We start from the raw sequence: 23636 nt of genomic DNA, 5'->3' as shown, positions 1-23636 counted from the left end.
CATTGAGATTTAACCGACGACATTAATTCTGCCTTTAGAGCAACTCCTCCTCTGAGAAATATGAATCTATTAAATCCTTTGCTCCCTTCATTCCCTAACCTGCCCCTGGCTCTCTGTACCTCACGTGTCCAGTGATAACACAATGGGATTCTAAAGGCAGAGGTTTCAGGTGTGTGTGAGACACACACACACTGTTATGAGGAGGCCATGCGTGTGTTGTGTTGAATTTGGGAAAAAGTCTTGTGGGGTTTATATTCCACGTACAAAAGCACAAAACCATTTACGAGCAACAACTGAGGCTGATTTTTGTCATAAGTAGCTTACTGATGTTGGCCCCCTGGTGCCCTGATTAAAGCTCCCTGTGAGCTGCATTAATCTTAATTTTTTTCCAAGACATATCATTATTTTTTTTAGCTTTTTCTGTACTTCAGCGTGCCTTGGACGTCCGTACAAGGTTGTCTTCTCCAGAGCTCCAACATCTGTAAGCTACTTTTTTACGAGGACGGGCCTTTTTGTTTGTTGCAGTAGATTTCTTACTTTTAGTTTCATTAAGAGCAACAAATATTTAGTGAGCAGGACAAAACTGTGTGCTGCATTTTGTATGTAGTATTTGAATTTACAGTTTAAGTGTGTACAATAACTGTCCTCCCGAGATTGAATTTAGCATCAACAACAAAGGGAGCAAATCTGTGTTTGTGCTGCATCCAGAGGTTAAAGGGACAGCTCACCCCAAACATTTAAAAACACGTATATATTGCCTCTTACCTGTAGTGTGTGTTGAGTTTTTCAAGTATGTTTTTTGGCCCTTCAAGCTCCACAAGGCAGACATCTCTACGGCCGATATCTCCAAAACTAGGCAACTCACACCAAAACCATCCAGACTGAAAAATAGCTCTACAAGTAACAGTCAAAGTATGTATTTTTGATATTAGGGTGAACTGTCCCTTTAAAAAAAAATAAAGCTGCTCAGATGAGAGACGTGTAAATGCTTTAGAAGTCGTATGGCAAAGCCTTCGTTGAAAACACTTTGACCAACATGAAGGAAAATGGCCCCAAATATGTCCAACATGTGTAACTGTGGCGTGAGTATAAATCCACATACAAGTATTTATGTTGTGTGAGACGTAAAACGTATATCCGCTGTTTGCCCGTGCCGTCGACAGCGGGTCGCTCTTCGCATTTCCTTTCCGCCAACTTCCCCGAGGTCTTCACAGTGTTGACCTTCGACCCGTTCATCCATCTGAGTCCCAGTGGTGCCGTGTTGTGTGCTGGTGGATTCGTGTTGTTTAGCCGATGTGATGCGTCCAGTGGTGTCTTTTGTAACTCGGTATTCTGTCTGTGTTGGTTTCTAGTCAAACGTGAGCCAAGCAAGAGGGAATGGGGGGATGTCGTTGATGTTGTGTCACATCCACGTACGCTACATTTTTGACCGTGTTTGATTTTATTGTAGCCGTGGTGCCGGTGGTGATGTCAGCTTCGATGTCAGCTCCTTTGGATGCTTTATGATTATAAAAGTTTTGCATCTTAAGTGTGAACTTTTTAATTTGGAGGAAATATGGGCAACAAAAGATGAGCGGTAATTTCCCTGCTGTAGGTGCCACACCACTGCTGAATGAAAGCCGAGGCCAAACATTTGCCGTCATGTGAAAGATGAACAATATATTCATAACATTTCAATGATATAAAGCGGAGGAAAACTTGCAATAACTTCCTTTTATAATAAAGCTACTAGAATCGTGAGATAATATCAATAGGTGGAACAGAAGCCATAAAGAAAACCGTTTTGCTTTGAACGCGTGCGTGTGTGTGTGACTTGAAATAATAATTCAATAATAATAATAATATACAAATGTCTTTTTTGTGTGTTGTCATCCTGTGTAAATGTTTTCGTTTTTCAGAAAATGGCTGCCATGACACGCAGTTTCTTCTCGTTCTTTGTTTGACAGTACCTCTATCATTCTGTCTCAGAAAGCATTTCAGTGATTTGTTTTTGTTTTAACTGCAATAAACAGATTTTTAGAATAATTAATTTTGTGTGATTTTTCCTCGCACAGGGATGCGACTGTTTGGGGAGCCGTCTTGACATTTGCAGCAACCAGAACACCAGGTGGAGACAAAATACAGTGGAGGTAGAATCTATGGCAGAGCTTTTGTATTGAATTGCAATAGATTGTACAAGTGTACCTAATAAAGTGGCCACTAGATCTACAGGAGATAGACAAAATAATACAATACAGCCCATAAAAACACAGCTCTGTGACACTTATAATTGTTGATTTAACTTAATTTGTGGTGTTACATTGGGCTGCATTATATATCCTGGTGTTAAGTACAAGCACCAATTTTTTGAACACTTAGCACCTTTAAATGGTTTATCAAAACCATCTATGAAAAACAACAACACAGTACTGTACATTTAGGTTGACATTGTTAGTCATACTTATAATATGATCCAAACTATATGAGAGAGCTTACCTAGTCTTTCCTTGGCCCTCAGGAGACTCAAATGATGTTACTTCCTGTTGATCATGTGACCTCTGATGTCCAAAATTGTTAAAATGGAGAAATGTGTCAGGGTAACAAGACTGAGGGAAAACCCCAGGGACACGAATACAATGATATCTGATATGAAAATATATTTGTATGTCTAAATTGTAAATAGAGTCACACAATCAAAAAATTGTGAGTTCTAGGTAATGAAGTCAGTTTCACCTGAAGCTGTACAGTATATCTCTCCTTACTGTAGAGTCGAACAGATCTCAGGTCGGACACCCATCTGGTTGTGTGGAGTTTCTGCAACACTATGTGGCACAGCCTCTCAGTTAGGGGCAGACTTGGGGGAAAAAAATCAAGTTAGTTACCATTTGAATGGCAGGAAAGCCTGAGCTGTTTGGTAGTTCTCAAGTGCGGTGTGAAAGGGGGAGGGGGGGGGGGGGGGGGCTCGCTGTAAAATATATTGACGCCTAAAACCCTGTCTCCATTGATAGGCCGCGGTGCGAGGACAAATCTCCAGCCCGGGGGAGAGACGCTGGGCCGCTGCATGGCCAAGCTCACACAATTGGGGTGAAACGGTCCAGAAAATACTCCCCCCCCCCCCCCCCCCCTTATTCTCTTCTATCAATCGGGGCTAAAAACCTGCAGAATGAGAGGCAGGGGGGGGGGAGAGAGAGAGCGACAATTAACGAGCACTTTTACAGTGAAAATTCTCAACGGCCGAGGCACTTTGTGGAGGGGATCACATTTGTTTCGGGTTTTTTCCACGCTGAAAATAGGGAGCAGTGAAGTTGCAGATGTGAGCTTCTTGCAAAGGAATGCGTTTATGCAAGCCCCCCCCCCCCCCCCCTTTTCACTTGTGTTATTGCTACAAGAGGAGAGGGGACCACACGCGTCCTGGGTTTCATGCAAGGAATATCCTAAACATTGTTTTTTCTTATCCAGGCTATCTCTTCATGTAGAGGAGCTGTGCTGCTGCTGCAGGCCTGGAAATGGGTCCCACGGCTGACTCCTCCATGACGACCAATCGGTGGCCAGGATTGTAAATGAGAGAGAGAGAGAGAGAGGGGGGGGGGGGGGGGGGAGAAAGGAAAACTTTTCTTTCTTTCGACAGAAGGAGGGGTGTTGTGGGGAAAAAGTGCTCGGCGGACCGTGAAGCGTAGCAGCGAGAAGAGGGACAAAGACGCACATAGCGGGACAAAATGCGACAGACAGAAACCTCTTCCAGCTAAAAAAGTTTCAAAAACAACAACGTCGGAATGCGTGGATGGATGTTGGAAGCGACGGAGCTGCGGGGAAAAGAGGAGTCGCGACCGGCGATGGCGAGAAAGATGAGTTTGAGTCTACAAACCGAGTCGCGGACAAAAGCTGCGGTTTAGAGAGTGTTGCGGAAACTTTGGATGGTGAGATCTGCGCCGCGGTGGCACGGAGCGAGGGGCTCGGGCTGCAGTTGTGGAGAATGGTCGCCCACTTATGAACGGACGTGTTTTCCCGGAATTACTTTTTCTCTCTCTTTTTTTTTTTGCAGCCACGCGTGGTGATTTCCCCTGAGTCAGATCTGACTTCCCTTGCTGCAAAGCTCCCCGGGAGGAGGCAAACTTATCTTAGGTTTTCGGGATCATTAATAACGGACCGAGTGTGTTTTTGTTAGACTGACTTGGTAACGAACCGCTTGCTCGCAGAACGCATCGCGTGTACGGAATACTCATGAACTCCAGTCCGTGTGTCCGAGTGTGAAGCCCGCGTTGTCCCTGGTCCTAATGCGCTGGTGGAGAAAGAGCACGTCGCCGAGCTAGACCTCCATCCCAAGCATGAGATGCTGGTGCGGCGCCCTGGCACTTCTCCCCTGGGTGCTGGTGGCCTTGGATGCCCAGCTCATCTGCTGGCAGGCACTCCTGCGGTGCCACGAGGAGCCCGACTGCGACCTCGCGTACGGCCAGTACCTGGCGGCCTGTGAGGGGAACATCAGGGGCACGAGGAGGCAGTGTCCGAGCCACTGCATCAACGCGCTGATCCGGCTCAATCACACCCGCAGCGGGCCGGACCTAGAGACCTGCGACTGCGCGCGGGACCTGGAGTGCCTCGGCGCCAAGCGCGCCGTCGAGCCGTGCCTCCCCCGCCGGCACCCGAGCGACGCCGGCGGCATCGGCTGCATGGAGGCCCGGCAGCGCTGCGAGGAGGACGGCGACTGCCACGCCTCCCTCGCGGCCTACCTGTCATACTGCGGGCAGCTGTTCAACGGGCGGAAGTGCTCGTCCAAGTGCAAGGCCACCATCCAGCAGATGCTGTTCATCCCGAACGGCGCGCTGCTGAACCGCTGCGTTTGTGACGGGGTGGAGAGGCCCTTCTGCGAGGTGGTGAAGGAGAACATGAGCAAACTTTGCTCCATAGGGGACCACATGGTTATTTCAGACCAGCCGGATGTGGAGGACCTGTACGAGGATGAAGACTATGACCCTAAAGGTGACAGAGAGGAGGAGTTTTCCGATCATTCCTCTGCTTCACAGAGGTTGCCCAGCTACATGACGCTCCTGTTTCTTCCTCTAGCAAGGATACTGTACTGAGACAATGAAACATTTATTGGATTTATGAGATAGAGAAAAATCCACCTCCTGAGAGCCAAGAGTCCAGCTGGAGTTGGGATGGAATCAGTGACTTGATTCAGAGACGCTTCGGCATGGACTCGAACTCAGGTCTGCCGGATAAGGGAGAGCTATTTTATACACCCTCAAGGCCTCCCTGCCATTCCATTTTAGTTGCAGGACGACAGTAGTGATTTGCGCGTGCTTCCCATAACCGTACAATTTGCATAGCAAATCGTCTTCGAGCACATCTCTCTCTGAGCGAAAGCGCACTTTTTTTTTTGTCGAAGCCTGTTGGCAAAACAAAGTAGTTCCAGGTGACGATGAGAGGAAGTGAACCACGGCGGACTTTGTTGCTGAGTGGAGTGCCTTTAAGTAGCTCCCTGTTTGTTTGGTTGGTTTCAATGGTACTTGGGAGTGTGGCTTTATTAAGACCTTGGACAAACATTGGACCCGTCCCGGGTCTCTGTTTGCTCTGCTCTCCTTTTCAGGAGGGGGGGGGGGGTCTCTCTGCATTGTCGCAGCGACCGCACTTCAAATATTTGTTGGAGCAGCAGTCGAAGGACAAGGCGAGGGTTGTGGGATCAAGTACTGAAATTAACTGAAGCACCTCTTCCGGGCCACTCTGTCTGCCCCCCCCCACCACCCATGTGAGATTGTTTTATTGAACTTTTCCTGAGACAGCCACCCACCCCCTCTTCCTCCACTCCACCGCCTGCCCCCTTTCACGCCTTCAAAAAGACCCCCGTCTTTATTACTGCTCTCACACTGAAGCTACAAGCCAGGAAAAAGCTGACTGCTGCTGGTGCCAAAAGGTCAACATACCTGCTGCTGCTGTTACCCGAGGTCCACACCGATAGCCCAGAGATTCCAACCAGCAGCCTTTCAGCCCCACTCTGTTCGTCCACTGTTCCACTTTTAGGCCGATTTATCAAAAAAGGGAAAGTAAAAACACAAAGTTTTTGTCGGTAACGATCACTTGTGACGAAGCCGCCGGTTTGTGTCTTCGCCACTTGAAGTTGTGTCAAAGCTAATCTTTCTTTTGTTTTCGTTCTGTCACGACGTCTCGAAGAATGTTGCTGAGCGTTAAATTATGAAGCTAGAATATGAAGAATGTGTACGTGTTTGACAGTTATATGCAGTAAAGTAAGCCAACGCGGTCACTTCGACGCAGTACGGACACGCGAACGTAGCTCCGGGGTTTTGTGCGCACGCGAAAAAAAATGATTTAGGCTCTATGGTTTTTTTTTCCATCTCATCTTGTGCAGTAAATACTTCAGAGCCGTGTCTTCCATGTGGGAAGGTTGAGTTTTATAATAAAATGTTCATGAGCTAAAGTGGTGTTGTGATGTGATTCGTCCACAGAGAGGAAGTAGAAAGATCAGCTGGTTTTCCTCTGAGTGCAGTAATACGTCTACCATATTAGATTACTTTGTACGGTGTGATAAACAGTATCTGAAAGCCTCAAGAGCAGAGGTTACTGTCTGAAAATGTCATTCTCAAGTCAAGGGAGCACAGAATGTCTTCCCGTCTAATGTTTAAGGGATGAGGTCAGTGTAACTGAAACCCGGTGAGGAATTTAAAGTGTCTAGCTCCATCTCCATTGAAGCAAAAAAAGACAATTCAGGATTCTATCAAATTTAGGCTCAAGTTGCAATTAAACTACCATGATTTTTAGAAGAGGGCAGAGGGAAAGTAAATAAAACTCGTGAGTTGATCCAATTGAGTCGGTGTATCAGAAGGACTTTTTATTTTATTTTATTTTTTAGTATTAATGACCAAAACCTCTAGTGAACCAACTGTTTCAGAGCAAGCAGCCATTTGGGGCTTGTTCCACACTCGCTTTGGTATTTACAAGTCAATAACAAATTGTAAAAAAAAAGAGGCATTTAGCATTATAGGTGTGAGGTGTACACCTGCTCTGCGAATGTCACTTTAGTCACGTCCAAAAGGTGCAAACGTGCAGTGTCAAGAGTAAAACATTAACGAACCGAGAGAAAAAAGGTGTTTAGCAGGACGAGAAGGAACTAATTCTGTTAAACCTGCCTCCGATGTCAAACTCTTTCCTGTTCCTTGACGCAAAATAAAAAGACCTGTTTCTATGACCTCGAATTCGTCAGGATGCCCCCCCCCCCCCCAGGATTGCGTGACAAAATAGACCTACACGTGACGGAGAATTACAAGTTTCTGACTTGGGTTACAGGTGCCAAATCTCAACATCTTCGAGCCTGGAGATGACTTCCCCACAGCTTCTCCTGATTTTCTCGCTAACCACAGGAATCCTCCGGAGCTTCCAACCTTCCAACTGTGTCGTAAAAAAACGAAACAGCGAGATAGAAAAAGACAAAGTGGGCCTTGGGCTGCAGTAATGGCATGACTCCCTCCAGTTTAGTTGGATTGTTGTTTTGGTCCAATCTGTCTTAACCATTGCCATGCATCTTAAAGTCCTCCAACACAATCACCCCGCCCCCTTCAACCCCCCCCCCCTTTCCCCTCTCCCACCCTGATTCTGGGAGCAAAATCAAAACAAACATGAGTAGAGAAGCCTGGGGGAGTCGAATGTGTGGAGGGAAACAGGGAGGGGGACACAGAGGCAGCACTGTGCTGGAGCCCATTTTCTAAATTATCTTTATTCAACATGTCTAACAAACCCACCGACTACTCCCCCCCCCCACACTTTCGCTCCACCGCTCCAAAGTGGGAGTAACCCGGGGATTTAGGGGGCTCTTGTCCCCCAGTAGGTACAATGTCCCATTCATAATGGTCGCGATCGACCCGCAGTGAGCGGCTGACCCGCTCTATGTTTTTTCGGCGCAGGGGGTGCCGGAGTCAAGGGCACCCTGGTTCCCTTCAGGTCTAGAACACAGAGACCCCTCTTTGCTGGGGGCGACGCCGGTGCCAATATGACTCGACCGCTGTCCCATTGACGGTAGCCAGAGAGAGGGAGCCTGGAAGGGGAAAGGGCAATAAGTAGTGTTGATGGAGCTGCAGCGAAATGGAGGCCAATTACAGCCACAATGCCGTAGGTTGTGGTTTTGGAGAGGAGACTGGGGGGGGGGTCTTGGAGGTCCTTCCATTTCTGAATCTCCCTCTCTGGGTTGCAGAGAGGCAACAAAGCAAGCACCGGTGTCAAAACTGCGTCCAAAGTTTTCCTGGCCGTGACGTGCTCATGTCGTGATTAAAGCATCGAAGCTGAGCCAGCAGAATGGGCCCCGTTGGCCAATTAGAGCCCCCTCCGCTGCGCAGTGGTTCTATGACACCCCCCCCAGGTGAATGTGATTAACCAGCGGGTATGGCAGAAAACTAACATTACTGTGAGTCGTGGGCAGATCTGAAAACCACCGTTTAAACCTCCGGAAATCTACAGCCACACGCTTGTAGGAAAACTAGACGTATTTTTTAAAAGTTAGCAATTCATTGATTATTTTCCCAGGATTTTACCTCCTTTTGGAGTCACTTTTTTGAAGGGGTCCTTAAGAGAGATTTAGTATTGCACTTCCATAAAGCTGAGGGACTCGCATGAAACACTTTATAAAAATAAAATTAAAAAAAGAATGGTCAAAATCATTTGGTTTAAGCCTCACCTGCCCCTACATTCCCCACAATGCAACGAGACAGCATCTTTGAGTAGACCCCCTACCTAGTAACCACCCTCATCAGCCTAACTCCACACCTCCAGATCGTAACACAGGCTTTTTGTTAAAGGTGCAATAATTGATAATCAGTGCATAATGCATCATATTATGTAGTATATTTTAGCGCGTGCGAGCGTGCCAAACTGTCCAGCTAAGGGCCGCCGCTCTACACTCATAAGTCGGTTCCAGCTGATGATGCCGTTCCTCCAGCTTTCTAAAATGGTTAACTTTCTTTGCTTTTCCGTTTTTCTTACGAGCTTTATTTCCACCTGAGGTTACTTTTCTTTTGTCTGGAATAAAGTGCAACCAGTAGGAAGAAGTGCAACTGCCGTAGCGCTGTAAAAGCAGCTGGAGCTATCATGAATGATAGAGGAGACGAGCGCAATTAAAGATAATGTACTTGTAATGACTTCTGTGTGTAATTTCCACAGTTCTTCGAGATCTGGGAATTCTTCAAAATCAGTTTCCACAGTTTTGCAGAACCTCCACATGAATCATATAATTATCAAATGTCCCTACTTGGCCTGCCTTCCTCCTTCCTTCCCCCCCCTGTGGACACGAGCCAACTGTTCCTGCAGAGCTGCCTTCCAGATGATGACGGTGGTGAGGGACCAGCGGCGCTGCTCCCACGGCGGCACATAAATCTCTCCAAAGGCTCTGAAAGACGAGCCTCGACAAAAAGACGTTGCAGACTATAGAGAGGCTTCGGAGGTTTTATTTTTCCACTGCATATCTCATTTCATAAATACATAAGATATAAAATCACAGCTGTATAAACACTCAAATAAAAAAAACCAACAACAACAACACAGTGGTGTGGAAAATCTCGCCAGCAGACATATTTAAACGTTTCTCCCTTTGACTCCCGTTCCCGCAGACGCAAAGTAAAGCTCCCCTTTAGGTATTCATGCACTTTACTTTTCTGAAATCAAAACAGTGTGTGAAGACCTACAACAGCGACTGTTAAGCTTTTTCAGAGGCCTAGTTATGAAGGCTTTGCAACCCTGCCGGATCCCTCGCATACCCGGCCAGTGCCAAATCTAAGAAAATTCAAGTCCAGTGTAAATAAGGCAGAGGCCGCACCTCTCCAGTTTTCCCCTCATAGTGGTGGAGAGGGCTCCATCAGCGGGGAGAGCATGGTGAGCCTGTGGTCCACCCACAGCAAAGGCAGTGGGGAAGGGAGGGCGAGGGAGTATGTGCATGTTTGCAGAGGCCTCCGTATAATATACTTAACATGACGGTCCAGAACTGATGAGATGCTTCTTCACGCCACAGCTTCCATTTGATTGCGTTTATTGCAGGTTTTCACAGTTTTTCCCGGCGCGCCCCGCAAATACTGTTTTTTCTCGTGCGGCAATAAATGCAACAGCCTCTGTCTGACTCGTTTTACCATGACAGTGTGGCCATTGTCACACAAGCTGTCCGTCATTTACATATCAATGGCGTGTCAGGGGGAGGGATTCGAGGGCTAAGCGGTGCGACAACAACGTCGTGTAAAGAGCAGGGAAGTAGCTTTAACATTCACCAGTGTGCAAATCCAAAACTCTAGAGCTACTTTCAGTATTTTAACAGCCAAACTTTTCTTTTTTTTTTTCCTTCATTCAAAAAGTATAAACACAAGTTCTCAACCTGCCAAATTATCAACTTTCCAGCAACGACTGAAACATTGGGCACATTTGGCTGGCAACTGTAATATCCCACCCGGACAGCGTTGGGTGGTTAAGGTGTGATGCAGGTTTAGTTTGGCCCCGACAGAAACCTGGTCAGGTGAAGGCTCTGTGTCCGACATGAGCACCGACAGGCAGTCTGATGCTCCGCTTGGGCGTCCCAGCCCAGTTTCCCACGGTGGCCGTCCGGCTTACTGCAAACAGCAAGCTGAGAAAACACAAATGATTGATGTGTTGGGATTCACTTTTTTTTTTTTTCAAGATTACTGCACATCGTCAATTCTAAATGTACCACCATGGTTTGAATAATAAAGACGACTCTGTGGGTCAGTAACCACATCCGCCATCCACAAAATGACAACATAGATGGTACATAAGAAGTGAAGTTGGTCACCACGTGGTCACCCATTGGTTTGTGGACTACCGTTTTGAAGCATTTGGCTTTTTGACAGTTGCCATCTTGTTTTTTTGCAACCAGAAGTTACACGGGAGAGTGGTATAGCCGAACGCTTTTTAGGCTACCCAATTGTTACATTTTAGTTTCATAAAATGAAAACGCACCGTGAAAGGGTTAATGTAGTAAGGCAAAAACGCAGACAACTCCCAGACCGGACAACGGCGTGGTAGCGACCTGTCAATCACAAGGTAGCCCCGCTCTAAAGCATACTCCGCTTTATTTGTCTCTAAATGGACCATAACTTACTAAATGAACACCATGCTGTATTGAAGAAGACTTGGAACTAGAGATTGAGATTACTAAATCATGTTTATAATGTTTACTGAGGGAATAACACGAATGTCGCCCCCTGATGGCCATTAGAAAGAATGCAAGGAATTTCAGCGTTGGCTTTACTGTACTTTTCACACCAAGAGATTTTTTAAAAATCTGTTAACATTTTCATGTACAAAGGAAAGTGAATCCAAAACTAAACACTGTTAAATACCAGTAATTTGCAAATTGGAATTTGAAGTCTAGCTTCTAGCTTCATTGTGTATAATGTGAGCGGTTGGTATAAATTGACATTTTCTCTAAACCCTACTTTCTCTCAACTTCTACTGAAACCCCCAATTTCCTATCGTACCAGTTCAACACATTTCATTTACCTTCATGATGATGATTTTACTAGCCATGGAAATATGCATGCTGGGGGGGTTCTGAGCAAATAAAAAATAAAAAAAGTGCTGCTTGTTTGGCGGTCTAAGGTCACCAGACAGACTTGGGCGTTGCTGCGACCCTCTCTAGTACAGCTGCTGTTGGATCATCGCCAGCTAGTATGGCTGACTGTGGTGGGGTTTTATTAAAACAACAGCAGCGGAATAAGACGCCGCGTTCTTCGTGAAACTTGAGCGGCCTCTAGAGTCATTGGGGGCCCTTCCCCCATCGCCATTTTTTTGTATTATTTTTTTAAAATTCATAATTCCCCAGGAATTTATTGCTGAGAACAGGATATTGTCAGGGCTTTAGGTATCCACTATCCATCCAGGAGCTAAGACCCAGAAAATACTGGGAATTAGGCTGTGTATATTAGTTCAAGTTTTGTATATTAGTTAATTTAGTAAAATGTAACTTTTGTCAATGATACATTGCTTTTTATATAGTTCAGTAGTTTGCTTGTATAGTGTACAGACAGGGAAGTTCCAGTATATAAAATGTAACATTACTTAGATTTGATTTGTACTGAATGAACACTGATTCTTACAGTATTTAAAACTAATTTGCATGCGAGTATGTGATAGGAATGAAGTGTACATGTGTGCTGTTGTTTCTGGTGTTTGCGTGTGTTAGGATAGGAACTCTTTGCTCGCAGCGAGTCTCACTTTCACGAGGCGGGCTTTTACAAGAGGGCAGAGGACAGGAGGAGCCCAGGGCTGCCCTGACATGAAATCAAAGAGCCAGACAGTCCTGCGGGGCCGGCCAGCACAGCAAGAGAATGGCTCATATTTTACAAGTGGAGAAAAAGCTTTAATGAAAGGACATTTCATCGTAACTTTAGGGCGGCCATTCCTCACTTGATCTCCCCCCCCCCCTCCACCACCACCTTTCCCATACCAAACCTCCGTGTAGTCGTAGGCTACAGCAGGCTTCTGAAAAACACAGCTCTCGTGAGCAGAGGAGCGGTTCATGCAACGCTGCAGGGAAACTCACAGCTTCTGACGGAGTCCGCGAGATGTTCTCGGTCCAGAGACGCGTCCCTCTGAGTCTCCTGCATCTGATCAACAAACACATACTTGTGATCACCCAAATCTAACAACCAAACACGGACATTGCATACAGATATAGGGACCAAAAGGTTTTCCTTCATTGAACGTTTGCATCAATGTTAAGTAGAAGAAATTGTAGTATCCAGAAAGGAGTCCTAATCTTACCCCTAATCTATTTTTGAATTCAAACAAATTGTGTCATGGAATGCATGCTTACCTTGACATGCTTTTTGAGGCATTCAGCTCTGGTCATGAGGCTTTTAATCTGGTGAGAGACATAAAATTCCCATAAATGTAATTACAATTTTCACTTCCAATGCAAGTAGTTACTCATGCCTTCATACGTATCAGTAATATGTTTTTTGTTGCTTTTCTGTAAAGCATTATGGGTATTGAGCATCCAGTAACGTCAACATTAATTTGTTATTATTCAGGTTTTTAAATTGTAATGAATTGTAATTTTATATGTCCACTAGATTAATGTACCGTTATTCATATGTTGATGCATGCTTGTAGATTTGTCTGAATAATTACCAATGCCGGGAGAATCATGGAGCGCTTGTTTGCGTGTGCGTCCGTCTGCGAGTGAGTGAGTGAGTGAGTGAGTGAGTGAGTGTGCACCTCTGTCTCTGTCCACGGCTAATCTCGTATTCTGCTGCATTCATTATTTTTTTGTGCATTGTCCTTGTTTAATAAAGACTAATAATTCTAATTTACTTTCAGGGCCTCTGGTGTATAATATAATTAGAAGATAATTCTCTACAAAACAAAAAAAAAAACATCTTTCAATTACCAGATATATTTGCGGGGCTGTGCTCGTTTACTATGAACTGTAGTGTTGTGCAGCAGGAAACAAGATAACTTAAAATGCATGGGGACATAAACATCATGTCATAATCAGATTTAAGCGATCGGCTCTGCTGATATGCTTCTTGCCCCGTTATGTTTTGAAAACATTTCATATGGCACACATGTGCGAGCAGCGATCGACGTCGCCACATGCTTGAGGGTGCTCTTTACTGTGGTATTCAGTCCGCTGCTGATCATGAAGGTTCTTGGCTGCACCTCATTCCTAGTTATATCACCACTATGTCGCAGTACGAAGCCGGTCCTCTTGGGTATTACTGCAGTAACATCTGAGGGTTATAATCACAGGAGACCTAAGACTGATGGCTCCCATAATGTCCATTTAAAACACCAATCTGTTGCGGTAAATAATCATTCTGCCCACAGGTTTTTACTATTCAGCCCTGACCTCCAACCTTATGCAGCCACAGAACTTTAAACCTTTAATCATCAAGTGCAATAAAATGTGGAGGAAATCTACATGGGTGAGGATGGCTCACGTACTGTTGCAGAGTTTGAAGGTACATATACTGAAACGCAGTCCACAGAACAACAGGAACTAACGTAGTATCTTTAGCCACGATGACCTTATATCAACATGCACTGAATACATCAAACCCGTGGCTCACATATGAGAATTTGGGTTCTTGAGTTACAGCTTTGAAAAGCTAAAGAGTGCTCTACAGTAGATACGAACGCACACGGAGGCCAGTCGTGGCAGCATGTGCTGCCTCTCTTGGGTTCTCACACACACACACACACACACACACACACACATACATACATACACATACATACATACACACACGTGCTTTCCATTGAGTCCCCCACCCCCGCTACCCTAATGCTGTGTTAGATTATTGCGGCCGCATCTGAATTTACTTAAGACAAGCGCCCATAAAACTTCAAATGGGGAGATCTATGAGGCCTCATTCAAAGCCCCATCACCCTTCTGGGGTTGGTTGGTGAAATACTGGTGTCCGTTGTTGGCTCAACAACAATGCACAAAACACAAGGGATTAGGAGCTTTAATGGCAGACAGGCACAAGTCCTTTGCATGTGTTTTTTTGTCTTTACTGGACCATCAAACTTTCAGCTTTGTATGTGGTCTACAGAAAAAAAAGGGTCTTATTGGTGAAACAAGACAAGAGAAAGTAAATGGCAGGACTTTGTTGGTTTTCTATTAAAGTTGACTACTGTTACTAACTTTTATTTAATTAATTGATCAGAACACAAAAGCCATTTCTCTATAGTTACTTATATAGTTTAAACCTGGATTAACTGAATTTTTTGGCCCCTAAACACAACACCGACATATCATCACCTTTTAAGTCAATAAGGCAAACTTGTTAGGAAGCAGTTGCTCATTACATATCAGATACATTCATCTGATGAACGTAACATTCAGGTGGTCACTCTTCCTTTTAGCTCTTAAAAGAAGAAAAAAGCCGACCGCTGTGGCTGAAAACAACAATAATGAGGGCTGCAACCAAAACAGTAAAGTTGGGTATGGTAAAAACCAAACCAATGAGCTGAAAGACGTTATAAAACTCTCTAGACTTGGGGCGATAATTGTCTTGGTTGTCACTACGTGCGTCTCTTTTCACATACAAGTGGCCATGCGATCCATTGGGGATATAAAACCAATTCACTATAGCTGCTTTTAGGTGTTCAATTATAAAGTGGACAGTGATCTGTGCGTGTGTGTGTGTGTGTGTGTGTAACAGTAATATAGATGATGGATTTGGCCTTTACCACAAACAAAACATGCACATGTGACAGCTGGAAAAGGCTCATGGGTCATGTGATGGCACTGGGTGATCGGTCCGAGAGGAAGTGACGATTAGTTCTTCCGAATCATGAGGGCTCGACCGGTAGGCCACACTCACCTCGCTGTGGAGCAGCTCCCTCCTGCGGCCCTGGGGCTCGCCTGGCTCGCAAAAGAGAGGAAATAAAGGACAGGGAAAAAAAGACAGAGATGAATGAGGAGAGGAAGGGAGGAGAGAGTCCGCTACCTAATCACCTTGTTTGTTCACGAAGAGGTCAACTACTAGATTGGATTTCGCTGGCGTAGAGACGGGGGTGGGGGGGGGCTCAGGGGTGGATTCTAATGTAGGCCGGTGTTTTCACAGTCGGTCCCCGTGGAAGGGGAAGAAGGACAGAGAGGGGAGGAGAACTCTCTGGTGGCAAGGCATGTTGGGAAGCTGCACGACAAAGAGCTCTTAGCCAAACAAAGAGAAAACGGTTTTTTCCATGTAATTCCCGCTGCTCGGGATGGCATGGGATTGGTCGGACCGGTATATTGCCGATCTGCTGACAAGACGAGGTTGCAGCATCCACAGTCTATCACCTCAAGTCAAAAATTGCTTTTAGAAATCCAAGAATCCTCTATAGTTTACGTGCATTAGCGAGATCAAATATTTTATTTGTTTCCAGTGTGTGATAAAGAGAAAGAAATGAAGTGCGCTGTCTGAACGGAATGGGAAGCAGATGGCCGGGCTCTCGTACCACACACGGGGGTGCTGGCACCGGGTCTCATTTCGGCTCAAAGCCACATCTGGATCACTCTATCCCACCTCTCCCATTAGGCCGATCTTCCAGATGAGCTCACGAGCCCGGGCCTAATGGACGCCAGGCCACAGAGAGTCTCTTCTCTGGTGCCTCTGTCTGTCACGTATTAAGTGTCCCCGTCTCTCTCCGAGTCCATTGCTCCAATCCGTCAGTTTGTCTTTTACACTTTCTAAATCACGTCTCAGTTAATTTCCGTCTCTCTGACACTTTTTTTCCTGAGTCTTATTATATTCCGCGCTGCTAAGCTCTCTCTGTTTCTAGTTCAGTATCTCGACTCTCTCTCCAAGTTCTTTTTGTCTCTCTTCTTCAGCCCGTATCATTTTCCTTGTCCAGATACATCTTGGCTTGTGTCATTTTCTGGCTGTACCCTAAACTCTTAATTAATTTCTCTCATAGTCATGTCTCTCAAGTCCGCTTCTCTAATAATTAATGTGTGCAAATACACACGGCCGCCTGAGGTCTGAGGGGATGTCTCTGAACGCAGACGTATCAGATTAGGACTTAAACCTTCGCTCCAGTGGAGCGGCTCTGTAGCCAACAGCAGTTAAGTACGATAATTGCGTAAAAACCATCTTGCTTGGAAAGAAAAGGGGTTCATCTACCTGCTAGCACCAACAGTAGTTCTCCTAAACACTGTTGGTACACATCCAGGGCCTCGAGATCATCCACCCCGCTCTCCTCCTATAACGGAAAATTGAAAATGAGGCAATGCACTCGGGCCACCCTGGTGCTGGCATGGATCCGCTATTTCAGTCTGTTAGCTTTGCAAAATGAGTTTATCATTAGTGTTCACATAAAAAAAAAAAATGAAGGCTGTAAACAGCAGAGACACATAAAGGAGATGGTTTTGGTTCAACAATGATTTGTAAAGCGATCTCTGAAAGGGGATTGGTTTGTACCCTGCAGGATTGTTTTTTTTTCTCTTGTATTACTTCTGCTTCACCCTGCCTTTGTGTGTCTCTCTATAGCAGAGGCATCATCGCCCCCCCCCCCCCTTCTAACCTTAGCAATGGCAGCGGAGGCCACCTCCAGAGCAGCCAGCAGCCGTGGTTGGTCTCGAGACATTTCTGGAGTGAGTAGAGAAAACAGGAAATACTACTTTGAGTCCTACTGTACGTCGCTCAATGCATTCTGCTAGAGAATATGCAACACTCCAGTATTGTGGACTAGAGATACTTAGATTTTTATGGAAAACATCTTAGCTACACAGCAGTTTAATTCAATTACTAAAATAGCATAATTTCAAGATGTACGGACTCACCAGAAAAATAATTAAACATTAGGGGGAAAAATAACCAAACCCCCATTGTAGGATTAAAACCAAAGTACAAAAACACACACATTGCATTACTCAGGTTGTCCTCTCATACAGTGGCCCCCGGCCTCTGCACTGAGATGCGCTCTTTACCTCGGAGGACATCCCTGGAGGTGAGGGCCTCCTCAAAGCTCAGCCTGTTGTCCGAGGCCACCAGGGCCTTCAGCTCCTCGGCTCTGGACACATACTGGCGGACCTGCGGGAAGTCCTCTCACAACTTAATCATGTCAACCACGCCATATGCTCTCCAGCCACACCGTATGGTATTCAGAGAAGACAATTCATTCCAAGTGAAAGTCCACCAGAGTGTGGGGAAGAAAAAAAAGAAAAGAAAAAAAGGACCAATTGAAAATAGAGCGTAATCCAAATGTGAATGCGGGGAGTGTTTTCAGGCCTACCTTCTGCCTGATGGCGGCTTTACGTTGTCGGTCCGTCTCGTCTGTGGAGGAGAGAAGAGATGTTTGGGTTTTACATTTAGCGCATTATGCTCTGCCAGTTTATTGCGCTGGAACAAAAGGCGGTTGCATTGTTGAAGGGCTTAAGCCACGGACAGGATATGAGAGTAGCCGTTGCTGTGCTTACAGTGAATGGAGGGGACAAAGTGCTCAAGGGCACTGCAGTAAAGAGACAGCGCGGCGGACCTCTCCCCCTGCTGGTCCTTCTGGACGGCCTGCAGGACCAGCTCTTTCTGAAAAGGAAGTAAAACAGGAAACTGGCATCAGCGAATGCAAAACCGGAAACCCCCCCCCCCCCCCCCCTCCTATTGCTCATGCACGCCTGCAGGGTCACACGTGCTCTCTCTCTCTCTCTCTCTCTCTCACCGCTTTCACTAGGCTCTCGGCGCTCGGCATGTGCTCCATGTCCACGAAAGGGTGGGCGAAGAACTCGGCGAAGGTGATCCGGGCATCTGGGTTTCTCTCCAGCAGCCGCAGCAGAAGGTCTCTGCAGTCCTTGGATACCCTGGCCCCGGGAGGGAGCTGATGGACAAAACATGACCTTATTATGCTGCGTGCCATCCACAGGACAATCCGGGGGAGGGGGGGGGGGGGGGGCAGGTCGCACAGCAGATCGCTGCCAGAGACCTTTTATAGTCTCGCGTCGCCACTTGTGAATCCCCTGGTAATGGGCCGTGTGCTAATGCCATCCCTTTAGCTCGATGTTTGACACGAGAATTCAAGTGTCCTCTTAAGCCCTCCATCAATAAAAGTGCAGCTCTCCGACACCGTCGCTATGGCGATTGACATTTGGTTTGCCAATGCAGCGGGGCAAATCAGGACGGAGACACGACTATGACTCTTAATTGTCAGCAACTGGTTATTTTTCATGTCCACATGTCGAACTCGAACAATTTAGCATTTTTAAACCATATTTATTACAGCTCTGTTTACACATCTGTCATTAATTCAACTTCTAGATGAAACGTTTTTGACTCTTAACGCGTCATAATTGAAAACGTTGCATAGGCCCGTTTACAAACGGATGAAAATTCATTTGAATCCCAGATTGTTTCTTTACATTCTAGATAGGAGACTGGAGATGAGCAATGAGTCCTTGTTTCAGCTGAGCACCTTCTGAAGTGGAATAAGGGGATCGTGTGGAAGTCTGCCATCTAGTGGTTTAATGCTGAAACTTCACAAATACAGTGAGAAAAAAACAACAACTAAATAATTTAGGGGAAGTGTAAGCATTAAAAATGGAATTAAAGATAAATCTGCTAACAGAGGTGCCATTGAAAGACTACTTCACATCTCTTTAGGCTATCTTATTCCCACGTGTATGTATATTTGGATGATTTTATTTCCTTAAAAAAAGGCTGGTTTACATCCCCAACAGTGTTACTGTAACTGAAGCAATCACTAAATGAAACACAGCAGTTTTGATGAAATGGTACACTGACATCTAGTCTTTTTACTAAAAAGCGAAGCACCTATGCTTTCCAGATGTCCGTTATTCTCGAAGGCCGCCGCACCGGTGAGTTAGTTTGAAATGATCCTTCCGATTTGTTTTAGATGACTTGTATTGTCTACATCCTTTGAGTTGTCACCCTAATTTAATATGTATCTGACTTCCTGACAGATTTTGATTTGGAACCGTGTGATCTACTAAACTGTGAGATAAATTCAAAACCAGAAGTTGAGGCAAACTTGTTTAAACTGAGAGGCCGTATATTTGTTCACCATTATTTACTCATGTTCTCTATAAATAAGAAGGCTTAAAGGACTCCTCTTTAAAAGAGGATGCATTGACATTGTAAGCTAACTTTTGTACTTTTTGTTTACTATTCTTACAGTATGAGTGTCAATATAATGATGTTTGTTTATTGTACAGGGAAATAAATTCAACCATTCCCCATACTGGTCAAATGGCACTTCTTGATCTTTGTGTTTAAAGAGACAGTTTGAGTGTTTTGAAGCGGGTTTGCATGAGGTTCTGATCCATAGTCGGTGTTTTATTAAAAGTAGATGGCGGTCGGCACGCCCCCCAGTTTGGAGAAACAGACGGGAGTACCAGCGCGGAAGCAAAGCAAAGCACTGCTGTGGACGGGGGCAGCAGCAAAACGTATATTAGACACCAAAAACAAATCAATATCAGGTTAAGTGGGGCGGCTGTGGCTCAGTGGACAGAGCTGGGTGTCGTCATTTAACCACAACGTTGGCGGTGCGATCCCCGGCTACTCATGTCAGCATGTTGACGTGTCGTTGAGCGACACTGGGGACAAGTTGCTCTCCAGGCGCTTCACAGCAGCTCCTCAACCCTTAGGATGAGTTCTAATATCACGTGTCCGTATGGGACCATCAGAATCAAATTCAAGCTTTTAAGTTCATTACCCGATAATTAGAATGTTTTCCGACAGGAAACTGAGCTTGAAGTGAAACCGATCTTTACTGTCTTTGTTGATGCAGTCTGGTGGCTTTGAAGACAGCATAGATAAGTTTCACTTTCACCGTTCCGTCAAAAATGAATGGAAAGTGGTGAATGTAATCTAAATATAATGTACACTTAAGCTGAGGTTGTGCGTGTGTGTGTGTGTGTGTGTGTGTTTTAGTTGGGCATTTCTTTTAGGTGTCTATACTCCTGTCTGTTTCTCCAAACTGGTGGCGTTCCGAACTCCATCTACTGTCGGTAAATATCCCTTTAAACACGAGGGTCCAAGAGCCATTTGATCATTTATTGAGTGAGGGATTGAATGAATCGATTTTTTTTTTCTTCTATACAGCAAGCAAACAAACTATATCGCCATGCGTACCATAACTAACTAAGAAAGAAATAACAAAGAAAACACTAACTATCCCTTGAACATGCTAACCAGCTAGAGGCCCTACGGTCCAGTCAACCTTATACAGGCAATGATGATCTACCCTCCATCATCACATGTCAAATTCAGATTATAAAGTCTTTTTTTTCTCCCCACATACAGTATATTTAAGCAGGATTGCTGACTGTTTCAAGCAATTCACTGATGAGAGGCTCAATCATTGCTCAAAAACTTACCTCGATGGGTTGGTTGCTCCGGATCTTCTCCACCAATTCGGCGTACGACCTTGATGCAAATGGTGCTCGCCCAAACAGTGCCTCTATATGAACACAAGCAATGTTGAGTAGGCTATTCCAAAAGGATAATCTGGAAGCTGATGCACCTACTGTTGTAGTAATAATAATAATAATTTTTTTTAAAACAGAGTGTACGCAGCACTACAAATAAAGATTATCTGAAGCAGTGTGTCATTCATGTTGAGGTTTATTACACATTTAAAAGAGATGAAAGGGTGACCACAAAGTACTCACCATAGAGAATGACTCCGACTGACCAGAGGTCCACCCTGGAGTCGTACTGGCGTCGGCACACCATCTCGGGAGCCATGTAAAGAGGAGAGCCTCTCAGGACACTCTGCTCATCCCATGGTGACATGTACTGGGCGAAACCGAAATCTGGGAACAAATGTGACGGGTATCAGTAGGTGCAAGCCCCTCCTAAAGCTGACGTGTTTATAATGCAAAACGCACAAAAGTTTAAGTAGAGTTTAATAAGCTATATATACAAAAAGAAAGTTGACTTTCTTGCTCTGCAAGCAGAACAGCATAATAGTGTTCGATTCTTGCTGAAATCATCTCAATCCACTGCAAATCAATATGTGTTTACTTGATTGTTCGTGTGAGTGGGCAGGAGATCACCTGCTAGTTTTAGGACGGAGCCGCTGAGCAGAATGTTCTGAGGTTTCAAGTCCAGGTGTGAGATGTTTCGCTCATGAAGAAACTGGAGGGCACAGGCTGTTTGTGCAGAGAGACACACACACACACACACAATGAGCCCACACACACAGTCCTAAAGTTTGCGCTGGGCACAAACTTGTGTCGAATAAGAATAAATTTAATGCTATTTATACAGTATAGAGTAAGTTACTTTTGATTTCTTCAAACAATTTACACGTATACATGGCTTTCAAAACGCAGTAGATAAAAATAACTGGTACGAAAAGGCTCTGTTGACATGGAACCAAATCTGGTGTGGTGATTTTGTTAAAAAAAAATGTATGACTCACCAATCTGTTGCAGGAAGCGCCGGACCACCCTCTCAGGTATAATCCTGCGGCTGCGTATGAAGCAGGATAGATCTCCACCAGAGCACCACTCCAGGATCAGATAAATATTCTCTGCATCCCACTGATGAAAGAATGCATGTATACATTTTGACCACAGAAGTTGAAACCATCTCTACTGGGAGAGTGGTGGTTTCCTGCTGCGCCTTCGAATGACGTCATGGCCCTCCTAAATCAACATGTAGCTTGCATGGATAGATGCTCATCATTTTTTTAAATATGCAGGGACTAGTTTTATTTGCTCTGAATGGACTTCGTTTTTTTTATTCCCTTCTACAAGCTGCAACACATCTAAAAGACACAAATGAGCTGACCTGAAAGTCTTTCAGCTGGACTATATGAGGGTGGCTTATCGTCTTGAGCATTTCAATCTCTGTGAGCAGGTTTTCAGTAGACGCCCTGTTCAGAGTCTTCTTCCCAACCACCTTCACCGCCACCACCTCTCGACTGTCCCCCTGCAACGTCACAGATGGGAATGAATCTTCAGCTTTCAATTTTGTTTTTAACAACAACAACCACACTGGCCTTATAATATGAGTGTTGACAGTCAATGCAATGAGATTTTTCTGGTTTTTTTGGGACCAGATTGCAAGATCAATATGCTATTTATACCAAATAAATGACCCGATCGTCACCACATCTATGGTGAGGTCAAGGTCAGTGTAGTGATGCTTTAAAACAGTGAAGACAAAAAGTAAATTACTTGACTACTTTTTGACATATATGTGCTGTTTCCCCTGACTCACCTTTCTGTAGGCCTTGTAGACTGTAGCATAGGTACCACTGCCCAGCCGCTCCGTGAGGATGAAGTCGGACAGTTTTGGAGGAGCAAAGCTGGAGGCCATGCTGACGACAGCGACATCAAATTCCCCAATCAGTCTGGCCTGGAATGGAAGATCAATGTGCTATTTACATCGAGGGAACGGACCGATCTTCACCCTTCTACACGGAGGTCGGAGGTCAGAGGTCACGGTCAGCTGCAGACTAGGGATAATAACCTTTGACCTATTGGGACAAGGAGGGGATGCTTTATAGGACATGGACCTGAACGTTTATCTGACACCATTCCAATTTTAATATAAGTTAATCATTTCACCAATGTGTTTGTCAATCATTTACAGAGATAACTGTAACGTTAGCATTTTTTTCAGATGTAAGGGGCACCATTTAGTCTGATGAACAAGTTCAAAGTTCACTGAATTGTTTTACTGGTTACTGTCGCCACTTGTTCTGAATACACGCCGAATTTCAGACAGGCGTGTTAAATGTCTTAAGCCGTATCCTTGAATACATGAGTCTTCCTAATGAGTAAGGAAACAGCAAAGAGCCAGGTTAGTGAACTGGATTTGTTGTGCACCCGTTTGGGAGCTAGCTAACGTAGCACTCTCTGTGCTGGCAATGAACAGTTAGCGAGTATGCAGCTGACGTTGTACAACTACTGCACAGCAGTAAAACCGTTCGCCAAAAATAACAGTGAAGTAGGTTTGTAAAACAGACATGCAAATAGCTGACACGTACCTGCAGGCTAACAGCTCCACATCACAAGAATGGGAAGTCAGTGTTTACATTGCTGTACTGCAGTGGTCAGCTGACATTAACGTGTATTAAGAAATACGTTACTGCCTCCTAGCGTCGGCACTTCATTACTACAGGATATCTAGCGTTACCACTATTCAGCAGGTTTGAAAGATGTATAAATAAAATAAACCACAAAAGCAGACCTCAAA

The 23636-nt window shown here is 45.1% G+C and overlaps 2 protein-coding genes across 5 annotated transcripts; one reads left to right on the top strand and one right to left on the bottom strand.

Moving 5' to 3' along the window:
• Positions 1-3628: 3628 nt before the first annotated feature.
• On the top strand, positions 3629-5063 carry LOC142933820 (growth arrest-specific protein 1). The gene has a single exon (XM_076078060.1). The coding sequence runs from the start codon at positions 4305-4307 to the stop codon at positions 5055-5057; it is 753 nt and encodes a 250-aa protein (XP_075934175.1). The 5' UTR covers positions 3629-4304; the 3' UTR covers positions 5058-5063.
• Positions 5064-9407: 4344 nt separating this feature from the next.
• ulk3 (unc-51 like kinase 3) lies at positions 9408-23541 on the bottom strand. 4 transcript variants are annotated; one of them, XM_076077771.1, is made up of 17 exons: positions 23428-23541; positions 22656-22793; positions 22224-22364; positions 21853-21973; positions 21485-21580; positions 21098-21241; positions 20804-20886; positions 18133-18288; positions 17894-17999; positions 17710-17750; positions 17405-17507; positions 16999-17063; positions 16599-16677; positions 15315-15355; positions 12797-12844; positions 12524-12587; positions 9408-10585 (listed from the first exon to the last, which is right to left on the bottom strand). In XM_076077771.1, the coding sequence occupies exons 2-17, from the start codon at positions 22752-22754 to the stop codon at positions 10569-10571; spliced, it is 1404 nt and encodes a 467-aa protein (XP_075933886.1). In that variant the 5' UTR covers positions 22755-22793; positions 23428-23541; the 3' UTR covers positions 9408-10568. The 4 variants fall into 4 exon arrangements, 2 of the variants coding, with proteins under 2 accessions (XP_075933886.1, XP_075933887.1); XM_076077772.1 differs by having other exon boundaries at positions 22656-22914; positions 23428-23517; XR_012947613.1 differs by lacking the exon at positions 9408-10585 and having other exon boundaries at positions 15181-15355.
• Between the last annotated feature and the right edge of the window lie 95 nt (positions 23542-23636).

Source organism: Anarhichas minor, unplaced genomic scaffold, assembly GCF_050575085.1.
Source record: "Anarhichas minor isolate MPS153535 unplaced genomic scaffold, ASM5057508v1 ptg000062l, whole genome shotgun sequence".
In the NCBI taxonomy this organism is placed as follows: Eukaryota; Metazoa; Chordata; class Actinopteri; order Perciformes; family Anarhichadidae; genus Anarhichas; species Anarhichas minor.
This window is presented reverse-complemented; position numbering and strand designations above follow the sequence as displayed.

Excerpts from the sequence above, each read along its gene's own strand:
- LOC142933820 (XM_076078060.1), top strand. The coding sequence starts at position 4,305 with ATGAGATGCTGGTGCGGCGCCCTGGCACTTCTCCCCTGGGTGCTGGTG.
- ulk3 (XM_076077771.1), bottom strand. The coding sequence starts at position 22,754 with ATGGCCTCCAGCTTTGCTCCTCCAAAACTGTCCGACTTCATCCTCACG. Across the intron at positions 17,508-17,709 it reads AAGCCGCCATCAGGCAGAAG|GTCCGCCAGTATGTGTCCAG; the intron begins GTAGGCCTGAAA and ends GACTTCCCGCAG. Across the intron at positions 16,678-16,998 it reads CCTCCGCTGCCATTGCTAAG|GAGGAGAGCGGGGTGGATGA; the intron begins GTTAGAAGGGGG and ends TTTCCGTTATAG.